Below are 10982 nucleotides of genomic sequence, written 5' to 3'. Positions count from 1 at the left end.
TTATCGTATGTACAAATCGATAAAAATCTTTAAAATAAGTAGTTGAAAAAAAAAATATAATTATACATATATATAACGGATCGCGCAGAGAACCAAATTTGTAATAAAAAGAAAAGAAAACAAAAGCAAATGCTACGCACCGCACAATGAATATAATATATAGTATACCTAGAATGGGTTTATCACAACAGAATCTATTGGTAGACCTTAAAACCAAACATCATTCAGCCCTTGAATGTTCATTAAAGCTGCCAATGGAAGCCATCGTGAATATGCCTAATACATTTTAATGGGAATTTAGCCAATTTAATAGAAACGTAGAAAAAAATAACAAAAAACAAAACAAAATGCTAATACAAATAATAAGAATCGGCAACTATAGATAAAAATTGAATTTTAATTATAAGTTTAAAAAATATCAACTAAGCTGAACTATCACCAGGCCACTCCAAAAACAACCCCAATAAACACACCACCCATCTACCGAATTCAATACGTTAGCCTTTTTTTAAAATATCCTCTTAAAAATCCAGCATAGATTAACAAATTGCATAATTAAAGTTTTTTTCAATTATTCAAACCTCTTTTTATTATATATATATTGTATATATTTTTATGTGTATTTTATCTTTTGGTAGCAATTATGGATATGGATATTAGCCTTTGAAAAATTAAACCTGAATACTACTAAATCTGCAAACCGTCTATCTGATATTCATTCAATGTACACTGGTTATAACTAAAGCATCAAATATTTCATATACAAAATCTATTAATATGTATATATAGCCAGACTACATCAGCTATATATGAAAAGCCTTTTCTTCATAGTCATTACATGATCTCTAAGCTAGAATCACTGTTTTTGGTAACCACCTCCGTTTCGGACGAGCCGGAACCGGAGCCAGCATCATCGGGCTTATCGTTGTCATCCGACTGACTATTGGTGCTATGGCGATGGTGATGGGGCGAGCTAGCCAGCTGCCAGGCAGGTATCGAGGGCACTGCTATGGGCTGTACGGGGCCCGGAAATTGTTTACGATTCAGCAACAGCCCCTTAATAGCATCCAAGTCACAGCGAAAATTGTTGAATTCGCGAGTCATATGTTGGGTCTGCTCCTTCTGTTGCAGCGTAATCATGTCCTTAACCAATGTGATTTCGTTGTTAAGTGCATCGGTGCGTACTTCCACTTTTTTGTCAATATCTGCCAAAGCCTCTTCAACGGGTTTCTTCTTTGGCTTGCCAAATAGAAATGGTGCAATGAATTTCTGTAAAGATTTTTAGCACAATTAGAGTCTGTTAAGATATTAACTTTAATCTATTACTCACGCGCCAGAATAAGTAAAGGGCATAGACGAATCCGCTAAATACCGCAGCCGTGTGCAGAATTTCCCGAAGTCTGCCGAAAGCTGTTTGTTGTGGCTGCACCGCCAGTTGAGAGCCAATATTTATGACAGTATTGGGATTGTTTGGATCTTGGGTAAAGACACCGGCTCTCTCACAAGCCAATTGTATCTCATGCGCAGTTAGACCTTTGGACCTCAGAAATTGCTGCTTCTGGACGAGTGTTGTGTGGCGAACCTTCGTGTTTTGTAAAAAGCTAACAGCTGTGGTTATCTACCGATTTAAGGTTAGAGATTAGACAAAGTCGAAAAGCATTGCTTTGCATGCTTGCTTAAGACTATTTACCAGCGACTCACGCGGTTCCAGTACCTCACCATCGACAGCATTCGGATTGTAATCCTGTACAGTGGCGCTAGTTGTGGTCGTTACGGTTGTGTCACCCGTGTCTGTATTGCTGTTAGACATTTTAATGTTTACGCTTAATTCAATTATGTTTCTTTGGAAGGAAAACCCAAATGCTAGTGCAGCAAGGGGCTTTGTGCTAGGAATGACGAGTGCAACACAACAGAATAATATATCGAATCAGTCGTCGATCTATTTGTACCAAGTCTATCGAAAATCCCAATTAAAAACTTACGCAAATGGCGAAACTAATTAGCATTGCTTGCGTTACTACTGTAAATGGGTTTTCTATGTAATGTTTTTAATTGGAAATATTTAATTATTTACTTTTTTGAAAATATCGATATTTCAATGTTATGTTGCAAGTGGTGAAAAAATGTTGTGTGACATTCTTCGGTCAGGTGGCAACACTTTACAATCTCAGATGGCAACTGTCGAGCAGTAGTCACTATTTTAATTAACGTTTTACACTATTCATTTTATATTTTTATAGTCTGCAATTCGGTTAAAATTCGCTGCGTTTTTAATTAATGGACAGTTTATTTAAAGTATCCATGATTTACATTTCTTGATTACCGTGGCGTAGCGCTTACGTGTTGCGTTGGGCATTCAGTGTGCATTGGAATGCAATTGCTTGTGTGCCAGCAGCGAAACTTGTTAGCTGGCAACGCTGCTTGCACTCACTAAAACCTGCATGACATTTGTTGTGTGTGTCTCAAGGAAAAAGTGAAGAAAATCAAATATAAAAATTGCTGGACCCACACTTAGACACGCGCAATGTCTTGTGCCGCAACCTTATCGGCGGCCAAAGATTCAACAAATGCTGCTGCAAGTGGTTCTTCATCTTCGACCACATCTGTGGGCGTGGTAGTCAGCGGAGGCAGTACTGTAACTGCAGGTGTGGGTAATGGTAGTAGTGGCAGTGGCAGCGGTGGCAGTGGAGCTGGCTCAGCTGCGGCAGTCGCTCGACGTTTCTCCATGGAGGGAGTTGGTGCGCGTGTAATTCGTGGCCCGGACTGGAAATGGAACAAACAGGTGAGTTGCGAGCTGGGAGATGTCGTGTTGAGATTTATAGTTGCAGAAGATCAAGCCAACTGTTAGTAGATGGCATTGACACTTCACTAAACTGGAACATGTTCAGTTGAGTCTTAGCTCATGCTTACCAAGTTTAATTGCATAAACGCGGCCCTGAATTGTGCATATGTAACTAGCTGAAAACCAAACTCACAGAGAGGAAAAGAGATGGAAAGTTCCAGAATGGGAGGGGGCGAGACAGAGGCTATTTGGGCATTGTCTGAAAGCTTACGGTGATTGAATTCAATTTTTATTGGCTCGAAATTGTTTTTTCACTAGGAAACTGTTAAGGCATTAGTTATACACATGTAAAATATAAATAATAATATATGTATTGGTGGAAAAGGTTCAGTAATTAACCTATACATTTATTTTAATTTACTATTCACAGTACATTAAAATACTATAGAGAGTAAAATACAAAAAATAAATATTTTAAATTCAATAAAATTAAATGATGTTCAATTGCCCGTTGAGAAATCATACATTGGACCCTAATGTTTGATCAGCTTTTAACACATTTTATGATAAATAAAATAGAATACATTTTAATATTATTGGATCTTAGATCACCTATTCAAGTTAGGGCATTTAAGGTGCGCATTCATATGTAGCTTATCAGTCGTTGGTGTTGATTTGTTATGAACTTATTTAAATTGATGTTGACCTGGAATGAGGTGGCTTTTTGGTGTGATTTGAAGATCGTTTAACTGATTGTGGAACGCACTGAGTGCACCCTTAATAGTTAACACTTAGTAGATTGTGCACGGCTGAACATTGAGCAGCTTTTGGGTGGCATCAGGCAAATGCGATTCAATTATAATTTTCGCGTTGTGATTAGCGTGAGTCGAAATACGCGAGTCGAATTGGATGGGGATGGCGTAAGCTCAAGCTATTGGAATGAAAAATTAAATGTTTGTTTGTTTGCTTTGTTGCAGGATGGCGGCGAGGGGCACGTGGGCACTGTGCGCAACTTTGAGTCGGCCGAGGAGGTGGTCGTTGTCTGGGACAATGGCACGGCCGCCAATTATCGCTGTGCCGGCGCCTACGATCTGCGCATATTGGACAGCGCTCCGACGGGCGTCAAGCATGAGGGCACCATGTGCGATACCTGCAGACAGCAGCCAATCTTTGGCATACGCTGGAAGTGTGCCGAGTGCATCAACTACGACGTCTGCTCCATTTGCTATCATGGCGACAAGCATCATTTGCGTCATCGCTTCTATCGGATCAGTACGCCGGGCGGAGACCGTACCATGGTGGAGCCACGCCGCAAGGCCAAGAAGGTGCTGGTACGCGGCATCTTTCCAGGTGCTCGTGTGGTGCGGGGCGTCGACTGGCAATGGGAGGACCAGGATGGCGGTGTTGGACGGCGTGGGAAGGTGAATGAGATTCAGGACTGGTCATCCGCATCGCCCCGCTCAGCGGCCTATGTGATCTGGGATAATGGCTCAAAGAACCTGTATCGCGTGGGCTTCGAGGGCATGGCGGATCTTAAAGTGGTCAACGATGCCAAGGGCAGCAATGTTTATCGTGATCATTTGCCGCTGCTGGGCGAGAATGGCCCTGGCAAGGGGCCACATGGCTTTCAAATCGGAGACAAGGTCACTGTGGATCTGGATCTGGAGATTGTGCAATCGCTGCAGCATGGGCATGGCGGCTGGACAGATGGCATGTTCGAGTGCCTGAGCAATGCGGGCATGGTCGTTGGCATCGATGAGGATCACGACATTGTTGTTGCCTACAATTCTGGAAATCGCTGGACTTTCAACCCGGCTGTGCTGACTAAGGTGTCGTCGCCAACCACTGCACCGCCGGAGTTCCAAGTTGGCGACATTGTCAAGATTTGTTCGGATGTGGAGAGCATCAAAATACTGCAGCGTGGCCATGGCGAATGGGCCGATGCCATGCAATTGACCCTGGGCAAAATTGGACGTGTTCAGCAGGTGTATCACGATAATGATCTGAAGGTAGAGGTGGGCAACACCTCTTGGACCTACAATCCACTGGCAGTCTCGAAGGTGGTCTCCACCAGCGGCGCCGGCACTGGCGTTGCAACAACGGCCGATGGCAACTGTGCTCCAATCATACCCAGCGGCGAACGGCTCTCTGCGATTCTCAAGAAACTCTTCGAGCCCAATGTTTCCGGTGATGCTACCGAGGAATTTGTCAAGGCAGCAGCCAATGGATTTGCAGTAAGTTAATTATATGTCCTCCCTATGTAGAATGCTAATCTTATCTCTGCCTTTTGCAGGCGCGTTGTGAGGAGTATTTGGCTGGTGCAGCACAGCCTTCGACTTCTAGCGCAGCGGCAGCCGCAGCTGCAGGCAGTCCGAGCGGCGGCCCTGTGCCGGAGGTTAATGTGAATGGTGTCTTTGCGGGTCACACGGCGTTGCAGGCAGCGAGCCAGAATGGTCACATTGAGGTGATTCAAGTTCTGCTGAGGCATTCTGTTGATGTGGAGATTGAGGACAAGGACGGCGATCGTGCAGTGCATCATGCGGCCTTTGGCGATGAAGCAGCCGTAATTGAAATTCTGGCTAAAGCTGGAGCGGATCTAAATGCACGTAATAAACGGCGCCAGACGTCACTGCATATTGCCGTCAACAAGGGGCATCTGAATGTGGTGAAGACGCTGCTCACGCTGGGCTGTCATCCCAGCTTGCAGGACTCCGAAGGCGATACGCCACTCCATGACGCCATATCAAAGGTAGCAAGAAATATTTATAATATACATGAATATGGGTCTTCATATAAATCTTTTCCCCTTGCAGGAGCATGATGAGATGCTGTCGCTTCTGCTGGACTATGGAGCTGACATCACGCTGAACAACAACAATGGATTCAATGCGCTGCATCATGCCGCTCTTAAAGGCAATCCCAGCGCCATGAAAATATTATTGACGAAAACGAATCGTCCCTGGATCGTCGAGGAGAAAAAGGACGACGGCTACACTGCATTACATTTGGCTGCACTCAACAATCATGTGGAAATAGCCGAACTATTGGTTCACATGGGCAAGGCGAATATGGACAGACAGAATGTAAACCAGCAGACGGCGCTGCACTTGGCCGTTGAGCGGCAGCATGTGCAGATCGTTAAGCTGCTGGTGCAGGATGGCGCCGATTTGAATATAGCAGATAAGGATGGCGATACGCCGCTGCATGAGGCACTGCGCCATCATACACTGTCGCAGCTAAAGCAGCTGCAGGATGTTGAGGGCTTTGGCAAGCTGCTGATGGGTCTACGCAATGCAAACAACAAAAAGGCATCCGCATCGATTGCCTGCTTTCTGGCGGCAAACGGTGCTGACTTAACGCTCAAGAATCGAAAAATGCAAACACCGCTGGACCTGTGTCCAGATCCGAATCTCTGCAAGACGTTACTCAAGTGCTACAACGAGCGTAAAACCGATGATGCCGAGCTGCCGGGTAATGTGGCTGGCACAAGTCTCAATGCACGCGCGCGTGCCCAAAGCGCTGCGGTAGCTGGAAGTGCAGCTGGTATGCACCAGTCGGCCACGGCAAATATTCCACTCAACACTGTTGCCTCGGGCAGTGCCTTCGGGCTGAACGGGCTCAGTCATGATATGGCGCAATCGTTGCACGTGGAAAGCAGCAGCAGCAGCAAAAACACGACCGCAGGCGGTGGCTGTGTTGGCAGCATCAGCAACACCAACAACAAGGTCACCAGCGTGGAGGAGTGCCTGGTCTGTTCGGATGCCAAGCGGGACACAGTGTTCAAGCCCTGCGGCCATGTGAGTTGCTGCGAAACTTGTGCTCCGCGTGTGAAGAAGTGCCTCATCTGCCGCGAGACAGTGGCCTCACGTGAGAAAATCGACGAGTGCGTCGTCTGCTCGGACAGGCGCGCTGCTGTCTTCTTTCGTCCCTGCGGCCACATGGTGGCCTGTGAGCACTGCAGTGCGTTGATGAAGAAGTGCGTCCTCTGCCGCACCCAAATCGATGAAATGCTCTCATACACGCTCTGCTGCGGCGGTGCGGGGCCAGTCGAGAAGGTCTATGTGGCCGGCACCGTCTGCTTGACCGCGCCCGAGGAAAAGCTTCTGGAGCCGGCGTGTGTGAACACCTCGGGCCATAGCGTGGCCATGAACAACACGGTGGTCACTCCAGTGGCTGGCAGTAGCAATCAGCTGAATAGCCAGAACAACATATTAAATGCTGCAGCAGCTGCGAATCTCACGAATCTACCAGCAGGCATGGCTGCACCTGCTGCAGGCGCCGTTAACAATTTCCAAATGGACGATGTGCAAAAGCTGAAGCAACAGCTACAAGACATAAAGGAGCAGGTGAGTCACTTAATTCAATATTATTATTATTATTATACTAATGATAAATATTTGCTTGCAGACCATGTGCCCTGTTTGCTTTGACCGGATTAAGAATATGGTCTTCCTCTGTGGCCATGGCACCTGTCAGATGTGCGGCGATCAAATCGAAGGCTGCCCCATTTGTCGCAAAACGGTGGAGAAACGCATTCTGCTATTCTGAAGCACAATATATTGATATCCATTATTAATGGCACACATTCCGCGCACAGTCCCCGGGCACATTAGCGTGCGAATCGGCCTTAAATTAAGTATTATTTAGATCAAATGAATGTATACTCGAATACATTATACTCATTTTTCTCGAAAATATCGTCTTATAAAGCGAAATAAAATATAAATATATATTTTTAACAAATATTTCACGCCATCCAAATTAAGTTGTTATCTTCTTAACATTAACGCCTCCCTCCTTGCTCATCAGATCTTTCAGAATATCCTTTTTGGCTTCGAAGTAATCGCGGAACCAGAGAATGTGATCCTTTTTCTCCTGTGCCGTCACATAGGGATTCTTGGAGAGACCTACGCACACAAGCTCCATGAAGTGACGAATGGGCCCCTTATTGGGGCACCAGCCCTCCAAATGCTGTTCCAGAAATATATGCTCCGAGAAGTCAACGTTTACCTCCTCTTGCATATCTTGTTCGTTGTCAATGGGAAAACGCCAAACTTTTCCTTGATCCGTCCATTGGATCATCTGCTCAAAATAGTTTGCCGGTGGATGCGCTGCATGCAGTTTCAGATCGCGATCGTTTAGCATAGACCACGTGGAAAGGATGTCCGGCGAGTCCTGAAGTTTGACATCGCCCTTAGTGAAAATTCCTAAGGGTTCGCCACCATACAAATTGACGCTTCCCGAGAAGGTCTCCGCCTCGCGTTTAACATGTCGCTGTGGCCGACGCGAAGTAAAGTCCCCGCCTGAGGGCTTAGAGCGCGATGCCAAAGTGCGACGCACATACTCGCTACGGGTGGGCTCCGGCTGTTCTGGTTGTTGGCGACGATCGATTTTCATACCCACAATCAATTCGCTGAAAACGAAAAGAGTTTAATTTAAATTCGACATGTTAAGCAGCCTTACCTTAGGTTTAGCTCTTTCTCTCCATCGGCAGCTGTTGCTGATGGATTTTTGTTTTCGCCTTGTGTTATATCTGAGCCGCCCTCGGCGCTGTGTCCCAGCAGCTTCGCCAACAATTCGGATTCCGTTTGCTTTTTTTCATTCTCATTTGTGCCCAACATGCTGGCAATATTCTTAGCTGCTGTAATAACATTACTTGTAGCAGTATCTTGTTTTAATGCCTCCCGGCGTCTGCGATTCGCATCTCCGGGACGAGGAAAGTCCGAGCTAGTCAGCTGATCTGTTTGCGTTTGCATTGTGCCCAATAAGCGATTCAAACGTTGCGCCGCTGTTTCTCCAGTTTTTTCTTCAGGCTTACGCTGCTTCTTCGTTCGTTTCTCATCGTCCGACGAGGATGAACCGTCATCGTCTTTTGACTGGGAAGAACTGGAGTAGCTAAGAATTCCCACGTTTTTGGCAGTCGGCAGGAATGCACTGTAAATACTAATGCGATTATAAACATTTTCAATAAGTTCTTTTCATTAGAGCATTACTTACCGTAGGCTAAGCTTTTGTGTATTGCGAAAAGCCAACATTTTTCGTAATTTCTTTGATAACAATATAAAAATACGATGCAACAACTTTTCCAGGCACCTTGCGCTCGCGTAACAATAATAAGCCGGAGCAAAATGAAAAATATGGCAGCGCTGACACCGCTTACCGAACTTATCGATTACTTGTATCCGATATCGATATATTCCTTATTATTCCCTTTTCTTTGGCAATAAAAGTTTTACAATGAATGTAAACAAACAACGTCATAAGTTGTAATCAATGCCGTTTTATTAATCTAAGTTAATTTACTCAAGATGAGTGGAAATGCCTTTAACTTTGAAATCAAGCTCAAGCGTGAAAACAAAGTGTATTATGAAAATGTGCGTAGGTAAACAACACCAAAATATTACTCAACTAATTTAATTTTATTTACCAGGAGATGCTCGTAGGCTGCGTGCAGTTTCAGTGTCCTACTGAAACCAAGCACGATGGAATTCTACTCACATTGGACGGTGTCGTAAATCTACAGCTAAGTAGCAAAACAGTTGGCCTCTTCGATGCCTTCTATAACTCGGTGAAGCCCATCACTTTGCTACAGAATAGTCTGGAGCTCTCTGCTCCGGGCAAACTAAGTGCCGGCAATTCCGAATTTCATTTTGAACTTCCTTTGGTTTGTAAAAAGGAGCCACGAAGACTATATGAAACATATCACGGCGTCTTTATCAGCATCAACTATCAGCTTAAATGCGATGTGAATGTGAAACGCAATTTCCTAGGCAAATCTTTGCAGAAAGTTCAACAATTCTGTATCCAATATAAGCCAGTTCCGCTAAGTGATGAGGCAACTAAATCTGTGCCTTTCAGTCTGACAATGAGCAATGCCAAGGAACGTGTAACGATGCCCAGGTTTTTAATCACTGGTCGTCTGGACAGCTTAGAATCGTGTGTCACGACTCCTATAACAGGCAGCTTAACCGTGCAACATACTGAGGCACCGATAAAGTCAATTGAGTTGCAGCTAGTGCGTGTGGAAACTTGTGGTTGTGACGAGGGCTACTCCAAGGATGCCACTGAAGTGCAGACTATACAAATTGCCGATGGCAATGTCATACCCAAACTGGAAATACCAATATATATGGTGCTCCCGCGTTTATTTACCTGTCCCACTCTCTTAACTAAGAACTTTAAAATAGGTAAGCTTTCAGTCTACAGTTTCTATTATAAATATAATATATTTCAATACTTTCAGAGTTCGAGCTCAATTTAGTGGTGCTGTTCAAAGAGGAGCACACAGTTAGCGAAAACTTTAAAATTGTTTTAAAACGCGCTACGGGTCCTTTGCCTAGCAAAATAACAACAGCTGGCCGCTGAACAGCATCGAATAATATTGAAGTACTACTATATACAATACTGCTTAGGGGCTAGTTATTTTTGACTAGACCTCAACTGAGTGGAGTGAATAGCATATAGTTTCCAAATTCTAAGCAATGTATGCTCTATATCTCGAAACGTCTATGAAAATAAATAGTTAATTATAAACTGAATTGATTTCAAAGATTGCGCGTCTACTTAGCGTTGCCACCTATTCAACAGCCTGCAGCTGAAAAACGACCTAAAAAATGACAAGAAAACAAATCTTTCAATTTCCTTTTGGTGGCCAAATAAAAAAAACGGAAAGAAATTTGAATGTCCTTAATACGCATTGATGATGATGAGTAAATAAAAGCTTTTTTCTTTCAATATTTTCAATAATGCTGTTATGTTTAGCATGTGCAGGTAAGTATTTATGTAACAGTAATTCCCTATTTTACTTTGCTCGAATGCCGCCATCTTTTGTTTTCCACTTGATTATTATCTTTCAATTTACAACAGCTGCCAAAACAAACTTTACCTGAGGCAATTTCACTGAAATAATATTCGAGTTTGTCTGCGTGTGTATTACTGTACTATAAATGGATATATATATTTTTTGGGAGTTTTAAGATAGCACCTTCTTTTTATTCTTATATTTCGAGATTCTGTTGCTGTTGGTGCTGCCGGTAAGTGCATATCAATTTCCTGCTTTGCCTCGTTGCAAAAACTTTAAATCTTTAATAATATACATATATACATACATATGTGTGCTTGAGTATGTCTTCATCAGCGTGCGGTTGTATTACTGCTCCCACTCCCACATACATACATACATATAAGTATAGCTTTTTAT

General features: G+C 43.9%; 4 protein-coding genes across 5 annotated transcripts; 2 read left to right on the top strand and 2 right to left on the bottom strand.

The window, feature by feature from the left end:
• Positions 1–555: 555 nt before the first annotated feature.
• On the bottom strand, positions 556–1932 carry Pex14 (peroxisomal biogenesis factor 14). Its single transcript, XM_018099327.3, has 3 exons — positions 1691–1932; positions 1331–1618; positions 556–1269 (listed from the first exon to the last, which is right to left on the bottom strand). The coding sequence occupies exons 1-3, from the start codon at positions 1808–1810 to the stop codon at positions 835–837; spliced, it is 843 nt and encodes a 280-aa protein (XP_017954816.3). The 5' UTR covers positions 1811–1932; the 3' UTR covers positions 556–834.
• Positions 1933–2137: 205 nt separating this feature from the next.
• On the top strand, positions 2138–7543 carry mib1 (E3 ubiquitin-protein ligase mind bomb 1). 2 transcript variants are annotated; one of them, XM_089260121.1, is made up of 5 exons: positions 2138–2782; positions 3760–5016; positions 5076–5531; positions 5596–7128; positions 7190–7543. In XM_089260121.1, exons 1-5 carry the CDS (start codon positions 2525–2527, stop codon positions 7328–7330), a joined length of 3645 nt encoding a protein of 1214 aa, XP_089116247.1. In that variant the 5' UTR covers positions 2138–2524; the 3' UTR covers positions 7331–7543. The 2 variants fall into 2 exon arrangements, with proteins under 2 accessions (XP_089116247.1, XP_089116248.1); XM_089260122.1 differs by lacking the exon at positions 2138–2782 and adding an exon at positions 3583–3663.
• mRpS31 (mitochondrial ribosomal protein S31) lies at positions 7485–8937 on the bottom strand. Its single transcript, XM_030387177.2, has 3 exons — positions 8780–8937; positions 8246–8716; positions 7485–8195 (listed from the first exon to the last, which is right to left on the bottom strand). Exons 1-3 carry the CDS (start codon positions 8815–8817, stop codon positions 7544–7546), a joined length of 1161 nt encoding a protein of 386 aa, XP_030243037.2. The 5' UTR covers positions 8818–8937; the 3' UTR covers positions 7485–7543.
• Positions 8938–8955: 18 nt separating this feature from the next.
• LOC115563728 (vacuolar protein sorting-associated protein 26C) lies at positions 8956–10320 on the top strand. Its single transcript, XM_030387178.2, has 3 exons — positions 8956–9156; positions 9213–9969; positions 10026–10320. Exons 1-3 carry the CDS (start codon positions 9091–9093, stop codon positions 10145–10147), a joined length of 945 nt encoding a protein of 314 aa, XP_030243038.2. The 5' UTR covers positions 8956–9090; the 3' UTR covers positions 10148–10320.
• The last annotated feature ends 662 nt before the right edge of the window (positions 10321–10982 follow it).

The sequence above is a fragment of the Drosophila navojoa genome, chromosome 4 (assembly GCF_054131105.1).
Source record: "Drosophila navojoa isolate 15081-1374.11 chromosome 4, UAZ_NAV_1.0, whole genome shotgun sequence".
NCBI classification, from domain to species: Eukaryota; Metazoa; Arthropoda; class Insecta; order Diptera; family Drosophilidae; genus Drosophila; species Drosophila navojoa.
The sequence above is the reverse complement of the archived record's forward strand: the minus strand, read 5'-3'. Positions and strand labels throughout refer to the sequence as shown.